We start from the raw sequence: 23,786 nt of genomic DNA, 5'->3' as shown, positions 1-23,786 counted from the left end.
AGAATGAGTTGTGATTGCTTTAATGTTTGTTCTTTCTAAAGTCCTGTCATCTGGTCCTATGTTTTTATGTCATTTGTTTCAATGTGCTTTAGAAAGGAGGCACTGACCGATGACAGTGAGCATGGCGGTCATGCTCTTGTCCATGGCCTCTACTTTGATCATGGACGTGTCGTCGATGATGACTTCCTTGAAGGCCAGCGTGTGAACCTTCGCCTGTGCCGACATGTGAACAACTTTGCTGGGATGAAGTCGGACGTCGTTCTTGTACCAGACCACCGGGATCTTGTCATGTGACAGCTCCACGCTGAATTCAGCTGTTTCACGCTCCTTTACTGTCACATCCTTGATTGCTTTGACAAACTCTAGGCGAATACCTGCCACAGGAAGACATCAGACATTGGTACATTTAACTTTGAGTAGAAGCAGAACACAGCAGATTTGTATTTGTGACTCACAAACAAACAAAAATGAGCACCAGCGCTGTGTTCAAAGTACAGATGGACCGATCCGATATTACGTATCGATCCGATACTGACCTAAATTACTGGATCGGATATCGGAGAGAAATAAAAAATGTAATCCGATCCATTAGATATCAAAAAAACACCTCACAAAACGTGTGACACTGGGCTCGTAACCTAGCACGTTGGAGCAGCTGTGTGTGTTTGTAGCCTCGCTACCAAACTGGCATTTCATCTCCGAGGAAGTGATCCCAGAGAAGTAAAGCTAGTGTGTAAGTTCATCTCTGAGTGTTTGTAAAGCATTCCAGCGTTAAGCTTAACAACCGATATATGGAGCGACTGCCTCTTCTTGCTGCTACTTCAATCATGAAACTGATCAATGATCAGCTGATCGGCTTTTCTGTCGGGAGTCCCTCTCTGTTGTTTGTTTTTGGCCCACTTTGCACCAGAAAGAGGAAACCAGCGGCTGAACAGCAGCAGCACGTTTAACCTTGATAAGCTGTTGTTAGAATGTATTTAATATTAATTTCTACACCAGGATCTTTTTCTACAGCTGACGGCTGGTAACTGTGCAGGGGCGGAGCTAGCAAAGTTTAGCCAGGGGGGCCGATAGGGCATTAACAGGGAAAAGGGGCACAAAGACATACTTTTCTTTCTTATTCTCATTTAAAATGTCGAGCATTTAATAATTATCTGAATCTGACACCCAAAGTTTTAATTTGATGTAAAATGTATAGAAGTCCATTACTGTTGTTACGGCCCTAGCCTCTCTCTCTCTCCTGAGGGTGCCTGTGTGGGCGTGTCCCACTACCTCCCCTGCCTGAGATGCCACCTTTCCCTCCTGTACAGCTGACTCCCATCAGCAATTAAGGGTATTTAAGCCCAGAGCAGGGTGAGCTCTGGGCCAGAGTGCCAGTAGAGTGGTTTCCAGCTAGTGAGCTGCGCTTTCCTTTTGACTTTTTGCTTTATTTGACCAACGCCTGAGTTTTGTTGGTGTTTTATGGTGATAACGGCTTGTCCGTCTCTTTTAGTTGAATAACTTTAATAAAACTCTTTAATTTACCCTTTTGCCTCCTTGACTCCTTTTTCTGACCCGGTCACTTTTGTTACTCCCCCCTCACCGCCTAGACCCCTCAGGGGAACGTAACACTGTATATAGTAACTATTAAGTCTAATATACCCTAGTAAGCTATAGTACTTTTTCCTTTGGGAACCATCTGTGCAGTCTGCAGTTCTGTTGAAGAAAGATGTTGAATCTATTTAATTATTCTTGAAAAATAATTTATTTCTGTGCATTTTTTTCACACTGCATCAAATTAAAGTTGATTACGTCGATTAAGCATCATGAGGTGGAGGGTGGTTCCCTATTTTTTTTTTCTGGGAGTTTGCAGCCCTGTTAGTTAGGTTGCTTAATATTTCTGCTAAGTTCTCTTTAAAACACCAGAATAGGGAGGATGGAGCAGGTTTAAGTTTATTAGCTTGATCAGTTTTGCTGAACTATGAAATATTTTGGGTGCAGTGTGTTTTTTTTACATACAGTATAACAGAATAGCTTTAGTGTTTTTTTTAACTTGAGTATGAACTTATACAAAAAGCAGCAAGATATTAAAAAACAGTTTTATTGATTAAAAACACTATATCGGATTCATATCGGTACCGGCAGATATCCAAATTTATGATATCGGTATCGGACATGAAAAAGTGGTATCATGCCATCTCTAGTTCAAAGTGAACCGAACCAGAAGACAAAGCAGAGGTAAAAATCTGCCAAACTGGATTCATCTGGAGAAGGTTTGGACAGAAGTGTTTATTTGGCAAATTTAAAACTGTAATAATTTGATCTAAATGTGAACATATGATTATAATGTGACCTGACTCTTTGAAGGTTTCACTGGTGCCAAAGGAGTTTAAAAAAAATGAATACAACCACGACGTTACCTTGTATAACCAGTTTGCCCGTCGTCCTCTTGTCCTCGGCCTCAAACATGTACTTTGCCTCGTCATCGTAGGCGGCCGATCGGATCACCAGGACGTACAAATTTCCCTCCTGGATCACCTCGTACTTTTCATCGCTCTGCAGCTCCTGTGAGCCTTTGAGCCAACGGAAAGTCTTTGGAGTTCTCGACACCTCGACCTCGAACCTCACATCATCCTTCTCATAGACCTGAACATCAGTCATGGGTGTGAGGAAGTTCAGCGGGAGTTCTGAAGAAAAACAGTGAGAAAAACAGAAAAACTTAGGCTCCTAGTTGAATTTAGATAATCATAATTATCAGTATAGTTCATTTTAGAGGATTCCTGTCGTCATAACGAGCCCCAAACTGTGACAGTAACGAACACAGAGTAAAAGTATTGACGTTTTTATATATGGTGTCTTTGTTCAGTGGAGATGAAGTCTGATGAGAAGTCAGACCTGAGAAGGTGAAGCTCAGACGGAGGTTTGATTGAACTGCTGCGATCCCCCGCTGGCTTATTCTATGAGACGCTCTCATTTTTAGTTTCACATTTTTAGGTTACAATGATTTAAAATGTTTTTTATGAAATATGATGAGGTCAGTGGGCTGGTTTACCTTTGACCTTGAGGTTAGCGGCGCACTTGGCGTTAGCAGCAGAGTACGCCACCTCGCCGGTCATGGACACTTTGCAGTTGTAGAGGATCAGCGTGTGCTTGCCTCCTTCCTCGATGATGTCCACATCCTGTTAAACAAAGACGTAAACAGTCTGATAAACTGGCTTCATGTTATGGAGAGCGCTGCCAATGAGGCGCTTGTGATGAAGCACTCACAGAGGACGGACTGAGCACTGCTCCGTTCAGCTTCCACTGTCCGTGGACGTCGTCCTCAGAGATCTCCACTTCGAAACGAGCCGTTTCTCCATCAAACAACTCCACGCCATAAATCGGCCGAACGACTTTGATGTCGCGTGCTTTTGGGAAAAAGGGTCACGATATGAAAATGCAGTTTGTTTTGCTTCTGGAAGAAAGGACTGATTTTACAGCTAAACAACAAAAAATGGAAGAACTGGAAACTATCGGTTTCAGTTTGTTCCCTCGGATTTCTCATTTTAATCCAAAGTGCTTTTTTATTTTGATTTAAAGAAAGTAAATCCATCATCTGTCCTCATACACAGTCTCGGCGGCCTCAGTCAGTCGCTAGGGGAAAATGTGGATTCTGGTTGCCGAGTGATTTTTGGGTCACGTTGCCATGGTTTCCTGCAGTTCCCATGGAAGATGCTGACTCTGCTGCAAACTCGCCCACAGCTCACCATGAAAAGTTAAAAAAAACTGGAAACTGTGAACGCTCGCCTTCAAAGTTTTTATTTTTCATTCATTTTTAGTGTTGTGGGGATTTCAGCAGTGAGGCACAACTTTTAAATGCTCTTTGCATCTCTTTCTGAGGTTTTACTGCTGCTCAGTGAGCGTTTGCAGAGAAGCTGCTGTGTTTGATGTGAACTGCAGGCATCGATGTGTCATTCCCAAACCGGTGTGGAGATGTGCATTTTTTCCTAGAGACGTGAGGTTGCTACGGGGTCGCTCACTAGGCTGACGAGGCCTGGACCTCCCTTTGGAGTCATGTTTCCTTGTGCAGTGAAAGGCTTGAACATTTAACGTTTTACGGGTTTATTTTGACCTAGCAACCTGTAAATCTTAGACAGCTTTACGATTAATTTATGATTCAACTGATTTTTATGTTTAAAAGAATTTAGGCAATCATGTCACCGTGCTTACCTTCAATATTGATGTTGGCTGACGTCTTGTCTGTTCCACAGTCACATACATATTTGCCTTTGTCGCTCAGTTCCACTTTCTTCAGGACCAGAGACCTGCGTGTGCCCTCTGACCTCATGATGACCATCTTGGAGGCGATGATTTCCTTCTCTTCGTGGTACCAAAGCACCGGGACGTCTTTGCTCAGTTCACAGTCCAGGGTCACCTCTTCTTTCTCGGTGGCTGAGTAATCCTGTAGCTTCACCACAAAGATGGGGTCGCCCTCTGGAGCAGACAGGAAGTTTTGGTTTATTACAAATAATTTGTAGATTTTCATAATTTTTCTCTGTGAATAGCAGTCTTGTAATGCAGTATACAATATGACAATGCAAAAAGTGAGTCATGTAAGTCACGCTACTGTGAAACAGAAGTGAAAAGGAAACGAGGGAGCGCAGTTACCTACGACCGTCAGCTTGGCCATGGAGTAAATGCCTTTAGCCTCTGCCTTAATTTGGCAGGTATCATCTAGACTCAGCGTCCTCATTTCTAGAGTGTGTCTCTTTCCTTCCACGTGAATGAGAACCGTTCGGCTCACGTGGAGTTTGACTTCGTTTCGGTACCAGACCACTGGCACGTCCTCATAAGACAGCTCGAGATCAAAGCGTGCCGCGTTACCTTCTTTGACCGTTTGGTCCTGAAGCGGCTGGACAAAACTCAGCCTCATGCCTGGAATACATCGAGTCAGCGCAGACAGACATTGGCCACTGAACGAGCTCACAGAGGAAACATGAACAACATGAAGCGTGGCGCTTCTCTTTGCCACTTACCCTCCACCATCAGCTGAGCCGTTGATTTCTGACCCAACGCTTCGATCGTGTACTGAGCCTCGTCATCAAACTCACAGCTGTTTATGATCAGCATGTGCTTCTTTCCGTCATCAATTATTTCATATTTAGGGCTTGGAGTGACAATCTCTGTCCCCCTGAACCATATGACCTTTGACACGTCCTTAGTGATGGTGCACTCAAACTTAGCCTGCTTCTTTTCAGGCACAGAAAGGTCCTTGAGCGGGTCAACAAAGCCCATTTCGATTTCTGAGAGGTGCGAACGATTTGGCAATTAATAACAGAAACAAAGACACAACCACAGCTTCTCTTACCGTGTTTGCTCTGCAACAGTTTTCCATGACCAACAAAATGCAGCAGGTTACAACAGGGGAAGTTTTGTCTTTGGTAAATCCGTACCTTTGACGGTGAGCATAGCGCTGGTGACGGCGTTCAGAGCCTGGTATGTCACTTCACCAGCCTGATCCAGCTGCACGTTTTTCAGTGTGAGGAAACGTTTTTTGCCTTCAGCTTTAATGTCACAGGTCTGCAAAACAAAGAGGCATGAGTGCTACTTCCCTATTCACATTTCTATGAACCCAAATCATGCAGGCTACTAAATTTACTACAGCACAGAAGTATATGATCTTCTCATTTGTGGTTTCGAGTGGCCTGAGTCCTGCGATGAGCTCACGTTTAGCTGCTATCTCACTAGCTGGGCCCACGTCCTCATTTTAGGTTTGACAGCACATTAGTAGGTAAAAGTGATGCTAGAGCATGAACTGAGCTGCGGTTTGGGGAAGGCCTCAAAGGGCCGACGGCTCCTGGCAGATCCCCGTGCACTAAATAGAAGTGAAGACTTGAAAAGCGGAGGGAGGGTGGGGCACGGAAACGAGAAGGAACAGCTTGGTGAACTGGGGGAACCTATATAGACGAGAACTGGACGGAGCATGTTTGGAGGCGTGGTCCCGCTCCTGAAATTCAGATATTTATCTCCAATAATTTACTCTGAGACAAAGCATTGTTAAATATCTTACCGGAGATCTAGTCAACACCTGGCCTTTCAGCTTCCATTCACCGGCCACATCGTCCTCTGATATCTCAGAGTCAAAGTTGGCCTCTTCCTTCTCAACCACCTCCACACTGGAGAGTGGCTTCAGGATCTCAGCCTCACGCTCTGAAAGCACCCAAAGAAAGTTAGAGTTAGAAATCTTTGCGATTGGAAAAGCGTGGTCCTCATGCTTTCCCAACGTGGATACACCAACCTCCAAGTGTCAGCTTGGCTGTATATCTGCGATCCTCCACCTGGATGGTGTAGTCTGATACATCATCAGGCTGGCAGTTATTGATGCTGAGCGTCATGTCCTTTCCATCTTTATTGATCTCGACCTTGTCAGAGGGAGTAAGCTCGTTTTCTCCTTTGAACCACTTCCAGTTGGGCGTGTCCTTGAACAGCTCACACTTGAAGGTGGCCTTTGCCTTTGGTTTCACATGCTGGTCTCTCAGAGGCTTCACCAGCCAGTCTTTGATGGTTTCTGAGGAGGAAGGGTTCACATTATATTTGTTCCTACAGTGGAAAACTGCTCAACAAGACACACTCTTATGCCTCAGTCACACTAAAGAAATATGACAACGACTTCTGTGTAACTAGGGAAAATCTTTGGTTCACTGGATTGGTAGATTGGCTGCAAGAGAGCTTGAGTGTGCAGACTGACGCCGTCCTAGTGCAGCTTTATTGCCATCTTGATGCATCAAGGTCAGATTAAAGATGGAGACGGGTTCCCGTCTTTGAGCAGCCATCTTTGCCAGAACAATGAGACTGCACACCGTCACAGTAATTTTGGTTGTGCCATGGTCTGTTTTCTTTGGTGCAGCATAAGGCAACTCAAACAGGGATCAACTTAGGCCTTAAATGGTGCATAAATACAAGCTCTACTGTTCATAGTAGCTGCCCTTCATATTGGTTTTTAACTGCTGGGGGACAGTTTCAGCCTGGGACCAATCCAGCTTGTAGTATAGTATAGTATAGTAGTATAGTATTTATTTATTGTCATTGTCAAGAACAATGAAATTGCGTTTGGGGCTTCCATACAACCCTCACCCTGAACGATGGACGGCACAATGACTGTATTTATCTTGTTTCATTGCTACCATGCTCTGCAGACTTCTTACCAATAACTTTGACGTTAGTTGTAGTCTTGACGTCCTCCTGTCCATCGACCTCACAGGTGTAGGCGCCGCCATCTTCATCGGTGGAGTTCTGGATGGTCACAGCATGCTGCATGCCAATTACATTAACGGCCACTTTTCCAGCCTTTGTTTTCAGAACCTGACCGTTACGTTTCCAAATGACGTCCCGTTCTTTGTTCAGCTCACAGGTGAGATACATTGGCTGACCCTTAATGCATGTTGTCTCTGGTTCCAGTTCCTTCAACCATTTCACAGGCAGCTCTGTGGGAAAAAGGTGATTAAAAGTGTTTTCATGAATGTCAAATAAGTTTTTAAAAATTGATGTTGGATTAAAACAATCGTTTACCTTCAACAATTAACTTGGCTGTGCATGTTATTTCCTTGCCCGCATTCTTAGCCACACACGTGTATTCTCCAGTGTCAGATAGTTGCACATCAATAATGTGCAACTTGCGATCTTTGCCATCAGATGTAAACTTGTGCTTGGGGCTCTCACGCAAGTTGCTGTCATCTTTCATCCACGAAGTGATGGCCGTGGAAGGCGAGACCTCACACTCAAACACCGCGGAGGAGCCGATGGACTCAGCTTCCTGCAGCACAATGTCCTTAAGCTTCTTAATGAACTTCAGCTGGACAGGTTTGAGCTTGAATCCTCCAAATGGGTCCTCGGGAGGTGATGGGCCTTTTCCACCTGGCTTTAGACCCCGGCCCCTGCCTCCATCACCAGGAGATGGAGTTTGTCTCGCTGCAACATCAGACACAAAAACTCCTCTTGTTGATTCAGATGTTGGGGCAAGTGACGAATTAGACAGCAGCTTACTTTGAAACTGTGAGCTACCTACTGTGACTTAAACCTACTGTGAAGAATAAACATATTCGACACAAACAACGAATCCCACAGGACAAAAAAGCTTTAGATTTATGCTCACGACGATACACAGACACAGCTGTCAGTCAGAAACGAGCTTTGAACTCAAAATTAAAATTGTAACATAAAATATATTTTTGGTTTTGTTCTAAAGACACACACACACAAAAAAAACAACTTTGGCTTTACAAGTGTGTATGAAGCAAATGAAAGTGCCGAATGGTTTGTGCTGATGAGATCTAATGTTAGTGAGCTCTCACCCCCAAATCCTCGACCTCGGCCTTTCGCGGGCTCTTCTGTTGGTTTTCCATCTGAGCAAGAAAGAGTAGGACAAGTTTTAAGCTTCACTGCAAGAGCTCATCCTAGTCTCCAACACAAACCAAGATAAAGATGTTAACAAAACTAACAGCCAAGATTCAAGATCGTATCCAGATCACAGCTGAACATCAAATTACACACATGTAAAAAAAAAAAGTTCAGTGACGAGGATGAAGGTGAGATGGAAACGGAAAAACTGTTGCAGTGAATAATAAAAACAGTGATGAAGATGAGCATCGAATGACTGATGACACAACTGAGGACGGATTTAAGATGATGACCACTTAAAAACATCACAAAGGATGGATGGGCAATGAGCAGACAGACAAACAGATGAACAAATATATAATGTAACGTAAAATTGGATGTAATGAAGATTAGATGAATCGTCTGAAATGGGATGAGGCGATTCCAGAGTCATCAGCTGGACGAGTTCACCGGCCTTCACCTCACCTCTCTTGGCGCCGGGCATGCCTGGAGTCTCCAGCGCCCCATCCACCCCTTCACCTTCCCAGTCTTCCGGTGGAACCAGCTCCCAGTCCCAGACCTCCTCATCTTCGTCGGCTACCATTTTTTCACCCTCCTCTTCACATACCTCCTCCTCTGGCTGGGTTGTCACCCGCTTCATCTCCACAGCTCCAGGAGAGATCTCCTTCACCAGAGGGATCCGCCCTGTATCAGGCCTTTCTGAGGGCCCCTCTGGTGAGGGCTTCTTGGGCACCTTTTTGAGGGTCACGGATTCAGTGGAGTCTTTTGGCGAAACAGTCTTGGGAATCCTTTTGACTTTTTCACCACTTGGCTTCTTCTCGATGGGAATTTGCTCCACTTCACTTGGCTTTATTTTCTCTATCTTGGGTGATGGGGTCTTTTTTAGTTCAACCTTCTTCAGCTGCTCAATAGGTTTGAGGGGCTTTTCCTCTTCAGGCTTATCTTGACTTATCTTGGCTTTGGGTGAAGGAGTCTTTTTGATTTCTGGACTTTTCTTCAGGATATCGGTTTGTTTTGGAGGACTCGGTCTCTCTTCTTCTTTCTGACCTGGAGGACTGGGCTTCTCAGCTGGTTTCTCCTTCTCCTGAGGTATTTCGTTGTCTTTTTTAGGCGTTACAGTCTTTTCAGCTTTCTTAAGTTGTTCCTTCGGCTCTTTAGTTGCTTGACTGGGTACCTTTGTGTCCAAAGGCTTCTTCTTCTCTTCTGATGCTTTTTCTGGCTTTTCTTCAGGCTTGGTGATTTTAGTGAATGGTTTCAACACAACCTGCTCTTTCTCTTTATCAGGTGTAGAAATAATTTTAGGTTTTCTGCGGAGTTTTTCGGCCGCTGTAGTTTCTACATCTTTGGGTACTTGATCAACCTTTTTCTTATGTGGGATTTCCTTTTGGTCTTCGTTGATATGTGGAGATGCATTGTCATTCATCAGTGGAGCATCGTCATCATCTTTCTGGTGTTTTACAGCAGCGGCAGGTTGATCTTTTCGTGGCAGCTCACCTCTCATGTAAGGACTCCGCTCAGTATCTGTTTTTGCCTCAGCTCCTGTCTCAGCCTTCGGAGGTTCAGCTGCTTCTTGTTTTTGGGGTTTTTGAAATGGCTTCAGTGTAACTACTTCCTGGTCCTCGTCCTTCTTCGGTAATTTTTTTATTTTCTTTTTATTTAAATCTGACTCTGGTTCCTCTTCTTTTGGTGCTTTTGGGGCTCTTACCCATCTTGATTTCTCATCTTCTGCCTCCAGTTTTTCAGGTTCCTCTGCAAAGCTGGGTTCAGATGTCTCTTCAGCTGCTGTGAAAACTCGTTCCTTTCTCTCAACAGTTACTAACTCTCGATCCTCTCTATCACGAAGTTTCTGGACTGTTAATTCTGCATCATAATGCCTTGTCACTTCAACTTTATGAGTTATGACTTCCTTTTCAGGCTCGTTTGGTTTAGGTGGCACCTTTTTTAGTTTGATTGCTTGTAATTCAGCATCTTGTTTCCCAAATGTTTCAAATGGTTTTAGTTTCACTGATTCTTTTTGCTCATCTGCTTTTGGCAATTTAGTTATTTTCTTCTTTGCGACATGCGGCTCCTCCGGTGCCTCGTCTTTCTGAGGTTTTAAGGTTCTTGTCCATTTGCCAGGTTCTGGTTTTTGCACAACTGTAAGGCTTTCCATTTCCTCAAAATGGCTTAACTCAATAGTTTCCTCATCTGCAGTGAATACTCGTTCAGTTCTACCAAGTGTGATTATCTCTCGATCATCCCTGTCATGAAGCCCATGAACTGCTAGCTCTGGATCGTGATGCCTCGTCACTTCTGCCTTATGAGTTACGACTTGTTTCTCTGGCTCTGGAGGTTTCACTGGAACCTTCTTCAGCTTAATGACCTCTGGTTCTGGTTCGTTCTCTTTCGGTATTCTGGTGAACTTACTCTTCAGCTTAGGTGATTCGGGTGTTTTTGCCTCCTGAACAGGAATCTTACCCTTTTGCTTAAGAGACGGCACTGTGGTTTGGGTAGCAAATGCACCTTTTATAATATCACCATAATAACACAGAAAATAATAAAATATTTTCTACAGTATAGCACAGAATCACACTTACACATGTAGATGAAACTAAAATATCCTAAAAGGCTACAAAAAATTGAAGCAGGTTGTGCTTTGTTTCTTTGAAATAAAAAGGTTTTGCATACCTTTTGTTGGTCCAGGTGCTGACACTGGTTCCTTGTCTGCAAAAAATTATATAAAATCATTATAAGTACAAACAATGCAAACAGAGTTAGACAAAAGGCTCAGTCAAAGCCAAAGATGGTTCATTTGTTTGAGGCATGCAGCTGTGTTTGGGGTTGTTTTACTGCTTTGAGCTTTCAGCAGAATACTTTGCAGAAATAGAGACAGTGAGCTTTAAGAAGAAGCAGGAAGTTCATCAGCTGTTTAACACGTTTTATTACTGCAAACATGATGCACCCAGATGTTTAAACATCCTTTATAAGGTCATTTGGCTTCATTCAGCAAATTGTGTTAATATTAAAGAAGTGAATTGGATCAAAGTGTGGAAGTGGACTGTTGTGTATAGAAACAGACCAACAGATGTAAACAGGAAACACATTTTAAAAGAAAAGGTAAATATGTTTGGTATGAAGACAGAAGCTGTGCCATTAAAAATGCTTCAAAGTAGAAGACAAACATAAGAGAGGAGCATACATGAAAGAACAGATGTTACCTTCAGGCGGCGAGATTTCCTTTGATACAGGAGCTGGTTCAGCCTTTACGGCTGGTGCAGGAGCTTCCTTCTCCAACGATGCAACTTTAGCTACAAGAACGCCAACATGATTAAATCACTGGCAAAGATCTGGTCAACAAGCAACAACCAACTGACAAACAGATGAACGAAACGTATAAAACTACAGAATTCACTGTTGTTAAGACCCAACAGATTTCTCAAAGGCAGGACAAACAGAACAGTCAGTAAGATTAATGATAAGCAGTGGAAACTACCTGCGGGGGGAACCACTCTCTCTGCTGTTGGCTTGGTTGTTGGTGGAGGCACCTTCTTTTCCTCAGGAGGAGACACTTAGAAGTACAAAATATCAACGGTTACGACCAAGAGAGAAGACACGAAAGTACCAACAAATTGGAACAGACAGAGAACAATATAAAGATGTTAAGATGGAAGAAAAGTTTACATGGGCAACAAAGATAACAGTAACTCAAACAGAAACAGAATAAGACAACATGGAGAATTTTTATAATAACAAACAGAGGTGTAACAGAAGTACCTGCAGGAGGAGCAACTTTGGCTGCAGGAGCAGCAGGAGCCGAAGGCTTCGGCGCTGGAGAAGATGGTTTCTTTTCCTCTGAAGGAAATAATAATAGAAGATGCCAAGATCATGACCAAGATTGCCATATGGTCAGTAGAGACACCAGAGAGGACTAACAACAGTCAGCCAGTGAAGTTAAAGCAAACATGAGGCGATTGTCACCCACCAAATGAAACCAAACAGAAAGACAACATTTACAACAATAACAAAAGTGAGCGAAGAAACTACCTGCAGGAGGAGCAACTTTCTGTACAGGAGCAGGGGGAGCAGGAGGTGAAGGCTTTGGTGCTGGTGCAGATGGTTTCTTCTCCTCTGGGGGAGATACTTTAAGAATACAAGATGCCAAGGTCACGACCAAGAAGCCATAAGCTTGGTCAGTGCAAACTTACGCATAATACACACATTAATGTTAAAAAAATCCAACAACTTAGAGAGGAAGAATACAAAAAATCAAAGACAAAAAGGTCAACTCATGAAGAGTCAGCAAAGATGAGGAACATGCATAAACAGGCTACCTGCAGGGGGAGCCACCTTCTGCTCAGGAGCAGGGGGAGCAGGAGGTGAAGGCTTTGGTGCTGGTGCAGATGGTTTCTTCTCCTCTCGGGGAGATTCTTTAAGAATACAAGATGCCAAGGTCACGACAAACTGACTCACAGTAAGTACATAAAACAAAAAATAAACATGGAAATCTGAAGATGACTTAGACAGAAAGGACAAATAGAGGTGAAGATTAGAAAAAGTTTGGCCCATTAAGATTCAGAAAAGATGAGGAACAAACTGAACAGGCTACCTGCAGGGGGAGCCCCCTTCTGCTCACGAGGAGGAGTAGGTGAAGGCTTTGGTGCTGGGAGAGATGGTTTCTTCTCCTCAGGAGGAGGCACTTTAGGAATACAAGATGTCAAGGTCACAACTGAGACAGCAGCACAGTCAGCCAAGACTAGACACAGATATTTCAGGCACATTTCTGCAAACATCATAAACAGGCTGAAACAGCGACAGAGATAAAGATGTGGATGAAAGCTGAAGAATGAAGATGATGAATGAAAACAAAATCCCAGCAGTAAAAGAGGTTAACAGACCAAGACTGCCTCAAATCGTCATTAAAAAGATCAGCTTAATATGGACTAAGGTTTTCTTGTTAACCACGATGAGTACAAGATATTAGTGAAAGTAAAGTTTAAGAGAGGCGATCGTGAGCCTGTGTGGCTCAGATACCTGTATCAAGAGCCTGTTGGTCAGTCTTCTGTGTTGGCTTCTTTGCTTTCTTGTCATCTGCTCTTGTTGGTGTAGCTTCAGTTGCAGAGTTGTTTGCTTCCTCAGAAACTCTCAAAGATGGAGAGATTTGCTGAACTTGAGATGTTTTTACTGGAGCAGGCACAGAAGGAATAGGTTTCTTGACAGGAGTGTCTTCTTCAAGGGACAGATCTTCTATTAGGCCAAAAACTGCCTCAGAGAGTGTAGGGGAGCTGTGTTTGGTTGGCAGAACAGACTTCTTTGCTGGAGAAATGTCTTCCTCCGAACAGCGTCTCTCCTCGGGTGAAGGAATCTGATCTGTAACAAAACGTGATCCATCCCTACTTTGTTTAATCGATGCATCTTCTGATAGAAGACTTGGCTTGTCCAGAGGTAGAATATCTTCATCACATACATTTATGGAAGTTTTAGGAGTTTTCACCATGTCTTGTCTTGAAGATACCATTGTAGGAGAAACTGCTGCAGGGTGAGAAAGAGTGGTTTGGGGAACATCTGCTTTACCTTCAACAGACCCATCTTGCTTCAAACAAATTACTTCTGTAAGAGCTCTCGGCTTCTTTGATGTGGTGACCTTTTTAGACTTAAGTTCCTCTATTGCAGAGTCTTGAATTTCTTCATGATATAATGATTCAGTAACTCTTGTCTGTAAATACGCAGTAGGAAGGCCAGCCTCTTTGGCCTGCTCTTTCTTCTTGTAAGCCTCTTTTTCTGATGTAACACCAACATCAGGAGAAGAAACCTTTTTCTGCAAAAGATGAGACATTTCAGGTGGAGGTGCAACATCTTGTTCTGCAGGAGAATGGGCAGACCCCTTTAGAGTTGGAGAAGCAGACCACTGAGACATTTCTTTCTCTATTTTCTCAGGTTTGTAAGGTCCAGTCCACTCCAGTTGTTCAGCCTCATAATCTGTTTTCCATTGCTCTATAATCTCTACCTGACGATCTTCTCTGTATGATACAGAAACCACCTCCTTTGTCTTTTCAATTTGTTCCATTATCTCAGTTTTCAAAATGGTTTCTTCTCTTGCAGTTGACTCGTTGACTCCTTCTTCATATGTGTCGACTTCCTGTTTCCTGTAGTCAGCTTCTGTAAGGGAAGTCCTTTCTTCAACACCTTTTTCTGCAGGACACTCCTTTCTGCCTTCAACCTCAGCTGTTGGCTTCAGATGAGTCTTCGGAGGAACTGGGATAAATTTTAAGATATTACCCAAGATTGAAGAAATGCACCATGGAGCGGTGGCCAAGAAGAAAACACGACACATACACACCACCAAGACACAAAAATACAAACTTTAGTGTGGTAAATATTCAACTACGACCCTTATTTTACAACTATTTTAAAAGTATTATGAATTTCTACCTCTCTGCTGAGGGATTTCTACGGCCTTTGGCTCGTCTTCTACTTTTCCAGAAGCAACGATCTCATCTGATTATAGAAGCAAACGTATCTAGTCATGTTCTAAGGAATTCATAAAAATGCTGAATATCCACGGGGAACCTTTCAAAGTCAAAGCATACCTTTGACTGGTGTACTCGCCTCCAGCTGTGGTTTAGCTAGAGCTGTTGGTATCCCCCTTTGTTTGACTGTTTGGATGACTGATATGAAGTAACAAACAGTGAACAGTCAACACACAAATCATAACAAAATCTTTGAAGAAAGCTTACGGCATTTCAACAAGGCCAACTTATTGTGTTAATAGGTCAAGATGAGTTACTAGTAAGTGGTTATAAGACCAACCAAATGGTATTGACAGACATATCTACCTTCAGACTTTTTGGCCTGCGGTTGTTGTATTGGTGTTTCCAAATGTTGTGGTTCTGCTGACACTTCTAGATCTTTCACTGGCTCTGCTTCTATAACCTGTGCTGTTGGAACTTTCTGTGGTTCTACCACAGCTGTTTTTGCTACTTCTGGAACTTTCTTCAGTGTTTCTGGAACTGGTTCTTCAGGAAGCTTCTTTGGTTCCTTGGGAGGCTTTTTAGGTGCTTCAGGAACCTTCTTTGGTTCTTCAGGAACCTTCTTTGGTTCTTCAGGAACCTTTTTTGGTTCTTCAGGAACCTTCTTTGGTTCTTCAGGAAGCTTCCTCGGTTCCTCTGTAGCCTTCTTTGCCGCTTCAGGAACCTTCTTTGGTGCTTCAGGAACCTTCTTTGGTTCTTCAGGAAGCTTCCTTGGTTCCTCTGTAGCCTTCTTTGTTGCTTCAGGAACCTTCTTTGGTGCTTCAGCAACCTTCTTTGGTGCTTCAGCAACCTTCTTTGGTGCTTCAGGAACCTTCTTTGGTGCTTCTGGAACCTTCTTTGGTGCTTCAGCAACCTTCTTTGGTGCTTCAGGAACCTTCTTTGGTGCTTCAGCAACCTTCTTTGTTGCTTCAGGAACCTTCTTTGGTGCTTCAGGAACCTTTTTTGGTTCTTCAGGAACCTTCTTTGGTTCTTCAGGAACCTTCTTTGGTGCTTCAGGAACCTTCTTTGGTGCTTCAGGAACCTCAGGAGCCTTGATTTTTTCTGGAGCTTCCAGGTCCCTTGGTTCAGTTACTTCCTGCTGATGTTTATCAGCCAGCAAATATGGTTTTCTTGGAGGTTCGTGTATCTTTGATTCTAAAGCAACTTAAAAGAAGATTTATTTAATATTTAAATTTTTTTTTTAATACCAACAATTTGTAGTCACACTCTAACGAGTGCTTAGCATGCTGAAAGATATTCATGTAAGATATTTCAGAAAAGCAAAAGTTATACTAACAAGTATAAAAGAAACCGGCACAACACAGCAGCTTTTCAACAAACTCTTTGTAGTACCTTTAACTGGGACATCTTCAACTTTTTGTGGAGTAACTTTGGGTGCAGATGGTTGAGGTACAGGTTGTTCTGGTCTTGGTGTTTCTTGCACTTAAGAGAAGATTGTGTATTTTTTTATCCAACAGCTAACAATTAAGATTCATATGGAATCAAAGATACATTCTTAATGAGTGAAGTCAAAGTAGGAAAGATGATATTAGAGAAAAAGAAGCAACACGACTTTGGTTAACAATCTATACCTTCAGTTGGAAGATGTTCCAATGATGGAGAAGCAAGGACTGCACTTGGGTGAAGTACAGGTTCTTCTGACTTTGGTGGTTTTGGTACTTTAAAGGAAAAAATGCATACAGTGTATATGTTCAGTAACCTTCTGGTAACCACGGTGGCGTCAACACTCTATCGAGTGCTTAGAGAAAGACACAGTCACAGTACATTAAATACACAGCCGGGCCGTGTTTGTTGTAAAGAGAGTTAATGTCACACATGAAAAACATGTCCCTTCATTACCTTTTAATAATGGATTGGATTTATATAGCGCACAATTCCACTATTCATTCACTCTCACACACTGGTGGAGGCAGCTACAGTTGTAGCCACAGCTGCCCTGGGGCAGACTGACAGAAGTGAGGCTGCCATATCGCACCATCGGCCCCTCTGGCCAACACCAGTAGGCGGTAGGTGAAGTGTCTTGCCAAAGGACACAACGACCAGGACAGAGAGAGCTGGGGGATCGAACCGGCAACTTTCCGGTTACAGATGAGCTTCCCAACCCTCTGAACCACGGTTTTGTTCTGCTAGCGTCAGTCTTTGTTGAAGTAATCATTGTAGAGACTGGCTGAATTGTGGCTTCTGCTAGTTTGTCTACAGCTGGCACTTTGCACAGCATTTATATGTTTGAAGGTTTATTCTTTTACTTACCATAGATTTATTTTCATGATCAAAATTTGTTAGATTTGTTATTTATACACCAAAGCAATGTCTTTTTTAAAGGCTATATTCAAACACTCCAAACACCACGTGTGGTCCACACTATAGACAGTGTTAATGCTTAAAGATCAAGAGGTTAGCAGCAAAGGACATCCATGACATATATGAACATGTTAAGAAGTGCACACTTAGGTCACAGCAACATGAAACAAAACTAGAAGAACTTGGGATGTAATGACTTTCCATTTGAACATCAGAAAAACAAAGTGTTCATTACATTACCTTTTGGTTTTAAGGTCTCTGGCGTTTTCTTAGTGGGGACAGCTTTTGGTTCTTGGAGCTCAGGCTTAATTTGAGCCACTTCAGGCTTAGGTACCACTGGTTTCACGGGTTCCACTTCAGGCTTAGGCACCACTGGTTTCACGGGTTTCACTTCAGGTTCTGAATGAACCAGTTTTGGTGTTGCTGGTTTGGGTGGGTAAGGTTCAGGTTGGGTGAAGACTACTGGTTCTTCAAGGTTAACAGAGAAATATTACCATCATTTAACACAGGAACCACAGAGTTGTAAGAGCTTGGGGCAAAGAGGAGACACATAAAACCTGACAGCAAGAACTCAATGCTATTTACGCATTGTAAGAAAGCAAGAAAATACTTCACACAACAATTAAAGAGACAAAAAAAGCCTAAAAAATACTCATTAAATCTGAAAGATCTTGAGAGCATAATCGTGAATAGTTTGAATTTCATATTCATGCTAAAGTTGGTGAGTTTGTGCTACAAAAACCTGACTAAAGTTTTAAATATAGTGTAAATATCCAATATAATATATCATGAGATTTCCTGAAGTTTGTGTAAAAGTATGATGCTTTCTGGTAAAGATTTGTAATTCGCATCATTTACATAAACAGTTGAGAACGTGAGCCAATAAAGACCCACAAGCACATAAAATAAGACATTTTTAGTGACTCACTGCATCATGAACATTACCTTCTGGAGCTGGACGTTCCTCTCTCTGAGGTGGAGCAGGGGCTTCAGGCTGTAGCTTCTTTGCTTCAGGTACTTTAAAACATCATCATTCATTTCAATTTCTCACCACATTAAACTGAACATCAAGGTTTCTTTATTATTATTTATTTAGGAAAAAAATAAAGAATGGAAATAAAAAAGAAAAGATGTGACATACCAACAAGACAAACACCACACGAAGAAGAATATAAAGAACAGACATTTGTAGATACCTTTGACCAGAGGTGGAGGCGGAGCTTCAGGCTCAGAGGGTTTCTCCTCTGGCATCCTGTGAATCTCAGGAACTTGAAAGATCAAGAAAGGTCACATTAAAACTACTTCAGCAAAGCTCTACCGTCTACTCTGCCAGATCTACTGCATGGAAAGCTCCAGTGAAGGTTAATAAGAGCATGAAGGCAAGAACAGAATAACTGCCGAGAGATGAGACAAAAACATGACAAAAACAGATAACATGCAGGATCATAGAAGTAACACCTGAGGAGAAGAACAGCTTCTGTAAGCAGCAGTTGGTGTTTGAAGCATTTAAGTGGAATTTAAGTGGGCAGACAAACATAACAGTCAGCTGATTGGCAGCGCCTCATTATATTTCAGCTCCGAGCTTTATGAACAGCCAGAACATTTGCAGTTATACCTTCAGGGAGTTCTCCTCTGCCCTCGACCTCAGTCCACTCAACAGTTTCTTCTACAGGTTTTTTCTCTTCTGGTGAGGAAAAAAAATGTAAACTCAGAAAAAGAACGACTGACACGTGAAAGCTGCTGCAGGTCGTCGAGTATCCAAAGCTGCTAAAAACACAACGAAACACGATAACAAGCGAAACAGGAAGACGGGTGTGGGCCGCACCGATGAGCAGTTCAGACAAAAACACGTCCACAGCACGTTAACAGTCATTACACTTCATAAAGTGATTAAAGCTGATACCTGAGACGGACGAGTACTGAACCGAAAGCATCTCTTCTTCACGTGTCAGACTTTGAAACACTACAGCAGACCACGGAAAGATATTCACCGTTAGACGTCAGATCAGTGAACAGTTTATGTTTGAGCAGACGACGATCAGGTCGCGAAACCTTTAAATATTTCAGATGAAACTCCACAATCCTGAAAATACTGTTAATTTATCAAAGTTCTGAATTTGAGGTGAGATAGTCCAATTTTAAGTTTAGCTTTACAAAAATCAGACTTACTGTTTATTTATTGAAAACCTCATTTTTATTTTTAACATCTGAGCAGCGAAGTCTGAGAGGCAACAAAAACCATAATGAGAATATAATAAATCAGATTTTACAACAGGAATGTTGACATTTTTGTAATTCAGAAAACAACGTGATAAAAATCATAAGTATAGTCAGAAACTTGTAATTCTTTACTACAATAAAATAAAAGAACTGTACATCTTTAAACTGGCTGAATTTTAAATCTCGTCATATCAGGATTAATTTGAAAAGTGATTCTTAGACACTGACGTGACCGTCGTCTGCACAGCTCAGATAATGAAGCTGAATTATATTTGGGATATTATAACGGGTCGTGTACAGATGACGCTTAAAACAAGCACACAGTTACTCAGGATGAAGGTTAAAGGAGGAGGAAGAAGGTGATGAAGATGATGATGGTTATGATGATGATGGACTTGAGGGTGATGACGGTTAAAGAAAACGGTTTAATGCAGAAAATTTCGTCACGCAAACTGTAGAGATTACGGCGGTTAGAGCTGATCTTGGGGAGTGGCGACTGCTGTACCTCTCACTTCTGTTCTCTCCTCAAAGTGATCAAACTCGGAGGAATCTTGTGGCAGAAAACAATCGTGTAAATGACAGAAACGAGCAGAGTCACTGAAATCCTGATCAGTTTGAACCAGACTCACCTCTGCACACGAGCATAGACGCTGCCTCTGACACATGAACGGCTGTGTCGGGGACATCTGAAGGTTCAGCCACAAACACTTTGATTACTATTATTATTATTACTATTATTATTGTTGTTTTTATGTTCTGACAGTAAAACTTAACACTTGTTCGGTATGACTGAAATCACAGTGACGTGTAAGATGATGCAGTGAAAGCCCACAGTCACAGTCACAGTGAAAGCCTTGTTGGCAGTGGTCGGCTGTACTGCGCAAACCAATGAGACGTCAAGGAGCCTCGCAAATAGATGAGCCGTGGTTCTTGTGAAAATGGTGTCGGTGAAATGACCAGTGCGACCTCGACCGTGTTGTAAAATCGTAAACCTGCGTCTGAGTTTGCAGGTGAAGACGTGTTCAGGTTTACTGTCGTTTATTTGCTGCACTTTTTAAGATACTCACCCTGAGGAACCCTCCCTAACTCAATTTCTGTGAAAGGACAAAGTACAGAAGCGTTATTGTAGCTGCTGACATCACGCTGATGTCAGTAATGTGTAAAAACGTACACACCTTTGCCTGACAGGTAAAGCTCGGCTGTGCTTCGAGCTTCTCCCAGTGGCTCCAGGCGAGCAATCACCGAGTACACGCCTGGTGGGGAAACATCACGGAGTTCAGGCCAAACTGTCCCTCAGACACTTACAGAAGAGATTGCGGTAAAGGCCGGTCACACCAGAGAGCCCAGCTAATCCTCTCTAAACGTCAGCACTGCAGTAATGTCCAGGTGAAGTTAAATTTGTTTCACAGAGCTAATCAAGGACAAGTCATATATGCTACACCACTGCTGGTACACAAATATGGTCGCTGGCTAGTTTTGTTATTCGACGGTATCCTGTTCGGTTCATTCAAAAAATAAAAATAAAAACTGATTACTGAGTAAAGCTCAAGGTTTAAGAAGCTAAATGAAAGCGCACGTGCTGCTCTGAACTCTGGCAGCGACTCGGCTGTAACACGACGGCGGGTCGATGAGCAGCAGGGTTCAGAGGATCCACTAAACGATGCTGGCGTGACCGCACCTTTACTCGGATTTCACATCTTTGCATTGAGTCTGTGCAGCTGAGGCAGAACGCTACCAGGTTAGCAGACATGTCTTCTTTTGGTCCGATTAGTTTTTCATGTACCAAAAATCATTTTACAGCGGATCTAGCCCCCTCCTAAAAATTCTCAATTATTTCTTACTTTATCATCAGTTTATCTTCTGTCTGCTTAAAAATAATTTCAGATCTTTTACGTTTTTACTGCCCCTCTCCCTAAAAGCATTCATATGTTTGTTGGGTTTTTCTGTCTACTTTACGATATAAAGCGCCTTCAGGTCACTGTTGTTGTGTTTTGGTGCTGTATAAATAAAACTGATAAAATACCAAAAGGTGCTGGAAACAGTAAGAACTTTGTGTTTACTATGAATCTCTGGAACAGCAGAAAACGCCCCCTTCAAGCGCCCAGTAACATCTTTTTAGCTTAAAGATATTCAGCTGCTGTTTGTCGTGTGAGTTAGTAAAAGTCTCAGCTAAACCGGCTAAATGCATTCAATGACATGAATAGAATACTTTTATTTTTTAATACTTTTATTGTGCACCATTAAAACCAGATGTTAATCTATAAGATGATGCATACTACTCAAACAGCTAAACTTCGGTCTAGTTATTAGAAAAGTGTCTCCGGAGGAAACAGTAACTTGGCCGTGTAACAAACCTTCGTCCTCTGCAGTTACGTTGTGGATTGTCATAAAGTGCCGTCGGCTTTCAGTCCTGAAGTTATATTTTGGGCTTTCTTTAAGCTCCCACGAGTCTTTGTACCACGTGACGGTAGCGTTGTCGAAGGACAACTCGCACTCGAAGGTGGCAGAGTGGCGTTCGTTGACCTCGATGCTTCGGATGCTTTTAGTGAACTGAATTTGATCGACTAGAACCAGACAATAAGAGTGAGCCTCCGAAATATGCATTTTAAATGTGAAGATCTGATGTCACAGTTAAGTGTTAAGACTCCTTTTTGGACTAAAATCAGATTCAGTATAAAAGACACAGAAACAAACACACAATCAAAGGTAGAGGAGAACCTTCAGGTTCAAAGAGGTCAGTCTGAGTCGTGTTAGTTTGGACTCATCCTTCTTACCTGTCTTACGAGCAGCTCCTGATAATAAAATGGAAGAGCTGGACGTGAGGACGTGTTACAGACACACAGAGACAGACATCGGGACTCTTACCTGTGACCGTCAGTTTGGCGTTGGAGATGTGAGGACCGCACACCACGCGGTAGTTGCCCTGATCTTTGACCTGGCAGTTCTTGATTTTCAGATAACGGTGGTCCCCCACGCTGCTGATGTCGTACTTTTCGCTGTTGTCCAGTTTCTGGGTGCCTTTGTACCAGGTGAGCGTGATCTCTGGGTAGTTGATCTTAATCTGGCACTCAAAGGTGGCGCTCTGGTTCTCCGTGATGGTTTGGTCAGTGATGTCCTCCATCACAGAGACGGGCTGAGCAAGAAAAACCCGTTTCATCAACGTCTGAAGTTGTGTATTGTCAAATCATTGATTATCAGTATTATATACTGAAACACGATGTGTTTCTTTTTTAATGGCCTCATAATCAGATGGTGCTTTTACCTCCATGCTGACGCGTCCCTCTAGCTGCTCGATGAGTCGGGCCATGTCCTCTTCTTCGACTCGTGCCCCACGCTCGACCTCCTGCAGCAGGACAGAGGCGAGTCTGTGAGAGTCGCTTCAGTGAACGTTTTCCATGTTTCCATGGTATTCATTCATGCTTTTTTTATTATTATTATTAATTTGTTTAACTTTGCATTATTCTGTTCTCGGCTCTTTGGTCAGCACTTGCTGTTTTAAAGCTTTACAGATAAAGTTGGCTTGGTAGCAAAAATATGGAGAGATCATGTTCGCCATGTCCAAATTTCTCTCTGGAAAGGAGAAGTGTATGTAAAATGCCTGTTTTTCTGCCTTATTTGTCTGCATCAACTATGTTCAGCTGCTCTCAACTCAAACTAAGAAGCCCCAAAGTATAAGCCCCTGTTTATAAGATTGAAAGCTGCAGTCAGCTGAGACTGAAGAAGTCACCTGTGACGAAACGTTTCTCCCACAAAATGCTACGTCCAGATGAACACAATCAACTTTTGGAGAAGCCCAAAGTAGGTTTTAGTTTAAATATGGGACCAAATACTCACACTAAGAAGCTGCTGGTAGTGAGTCTTTGCAGACTAAAGTTGGTAAAATGTTATCTGCTCCACAGCTAAGCCAAAATGTTGGAGACCCCAGAAGTGTGTTACCAGTCCAGAGACTTGAGGGCCATTTGGCCCTTTATTTGGTGGAATTTAGAGGTAAAGTTTTTGTCTCCATCCTTCCTGCTCAGATTGTAAAGCTGAACCGTGATATTAATTCTGCTGCTTTCTCGCACGGCTATGTGGGACGATGTCCGGTCATCTGTGCTGACACTTTCTGTCTTACCGCTCTTCCAGTCTCCATCTCCTTCTCCTTCTTCAGGAACTCCACGGCCTGCAGGATGGCACGGTAGTCATGGATTCCATGTTCCCGCAGGATCCTCTCATAGTCTTTGGGGTCGTGACCTCTAAGCAGCTCTACAATGTTGACCTCTTCTTCTTTCTTGGGACTCTTCTGCTTGGAAGGAGTCCTGAAAATAGAAAATACACGATCAGACTTTTCTCTGCAGCAGATATCTCCCAGATGTTTGCTCTTCTGTTTCCTTTAGGCTTTGACAAAAGAGTCATTGCACAGAA

The 23,786-nt window shown here is 42.7% G+C and overlaps 1 protein-coding gene across 1 annotated transcript in view; it reads right to left on the bottom strand.

The window, feature by feature from the left end:
* ttn.1 (titin, tandem duplicate 1) overlaps nucleotides 1-23,786 on the bottom strand; it is a 174,911-nt gene that overhangs the window by 100,900 nt on the left and 50,225 nt on the right. Inside the window, exons 45-73 of the mRNA XM_013915203.1 lie at nucleotides 23,497-23,680; nucleotides 22,645-22,725; nucleotides 22,248-22,515; nucleotides 18,778-18,846; nucleotides 18,359-18,430; nucleotides 18,108-18,179; nucleotides 17,403-17,630; nucleotides 16,433-16,519; nucleotides 16,194-16,283; nucleotides 12,941-13,030; nucleotides 12,666-12,761; nucleotides 12,379-12,474; nucleotides 12,109-12,186; nucleotides 11,828-11,902; nucleotides 11,553-11,642; nucleotides 11,023-11,058; nucleotides 8,310-8,360; nucleotides 7,528-7,926; nucleotides 7,164-7,442; nucleotides 6,257-6,526; nucleotides 6,029-6,168; nucleotides 5,412-5,538; nucleotides 4,995-5,261; nucleotides 4,627-4,893; nucleotides 4,189-4,452; nucleotides 3,247-3,386; nucleotides 3,032-3,158; nucleotides 2,400-2,666; nucleotides 108-374 (exon numbers count right to left, since the gene is read on the bottom strand). Coding sequence (XP_013770657.1) covers nucleotides 108-374; nucleotides 2,400-2,666; nucleotides 3,032-3,158; nucleotides 3,247-3,386; nucleotides 4,189-4,452; nucleotides 4,627-4,893; nucleotides 4,995-5,261; nucleotides 5,412-5,538; nucleotides 6,029-6,168; nucleotides 6,257-6,526; nucleotides 7,164-7,442; nucleotides 7,528-7,926; nucleotides 8,310-8,360; nucleotides 11,023-11,058; nucleotides 11,553-11,642; nucleotides 11,828-11,902; nucleotides 12,109-12,186; nucleotides 12,379-12,474; nucleotides 12,666-12,761; nucleotides 12,941-13,030; nucleotides 16,194-16,283; nucleotides 16,433-16,519; nucleotides 17,403-17,630; nucleotides 18,108-18,179; nucleotides 18,359-18,430; nucleotides 18,778-18,846; nucleotides 22,248-22,515; nucleotides 22,645-22,725; nucleotides 23,497-23,680 — 4,577 coding nt within the window. The remainder of the gene's footprint in view (nucleotides 1-107; nucleotides 375-2,399; nucleotides 2,667-3,031; nucleotides 3,159-3,246; nucleotides 3,387-4,188; nucleotides 4,453-4,626; nucleotides 4,894-4,994; nucleotides 5,262-5,411; nucleotides 5,539-6,028; nucleotides 6,169-6,256; nucleotides 6,527-7,163; nucleotides 7,443-7,527; nucleotides 7,927-8,309; nucleotides 8,361-11,022; nucleotides 11,059-11,552; nucleotides 11,643-11,827; nucleotides 11,903-12,108; nucleotides 12,187-12,378; nucleotides 12,475-12,665; nucleotides 12,762-12,940; nucleotides 13,031-16,193; nucleotides 16,284-16,432; nucleotides 16,520-17,402; nucleotides 17,631-18,107; nucleotides 18,180-18,358; nucleotides 18,431-18,777; nucleotides 18,847-22,247; nucleotides 22,516-22,644; nucleotides 22,726-23,496; nucleotides 23,681-23,786) is intronic.

Source organism: Pundamilia nyererei, unplaced genomic scaffold (genome assembly GCF_000239375.1).
Source record: "Pundamilia nyererei isolate P.nyererei 1_Seehausen unplaced genomic scaffold, PunNye1.0 scaffold00269, whole genome shotgun sequence".
In the NCBI taxonomy this organism is placed as follows: domain Eukaryota; kingdom Metazoa; phylum Chordata; class Actinopteri; order Cichliformes; family Cichlidae; genus Pundamilia; species Pundamilia nyererei.
The sequence above is the reverse complement of the archived record's forward strand: the minus strand, read 5'-3'. Positions and strand labels throughout refer to the sequence as shown.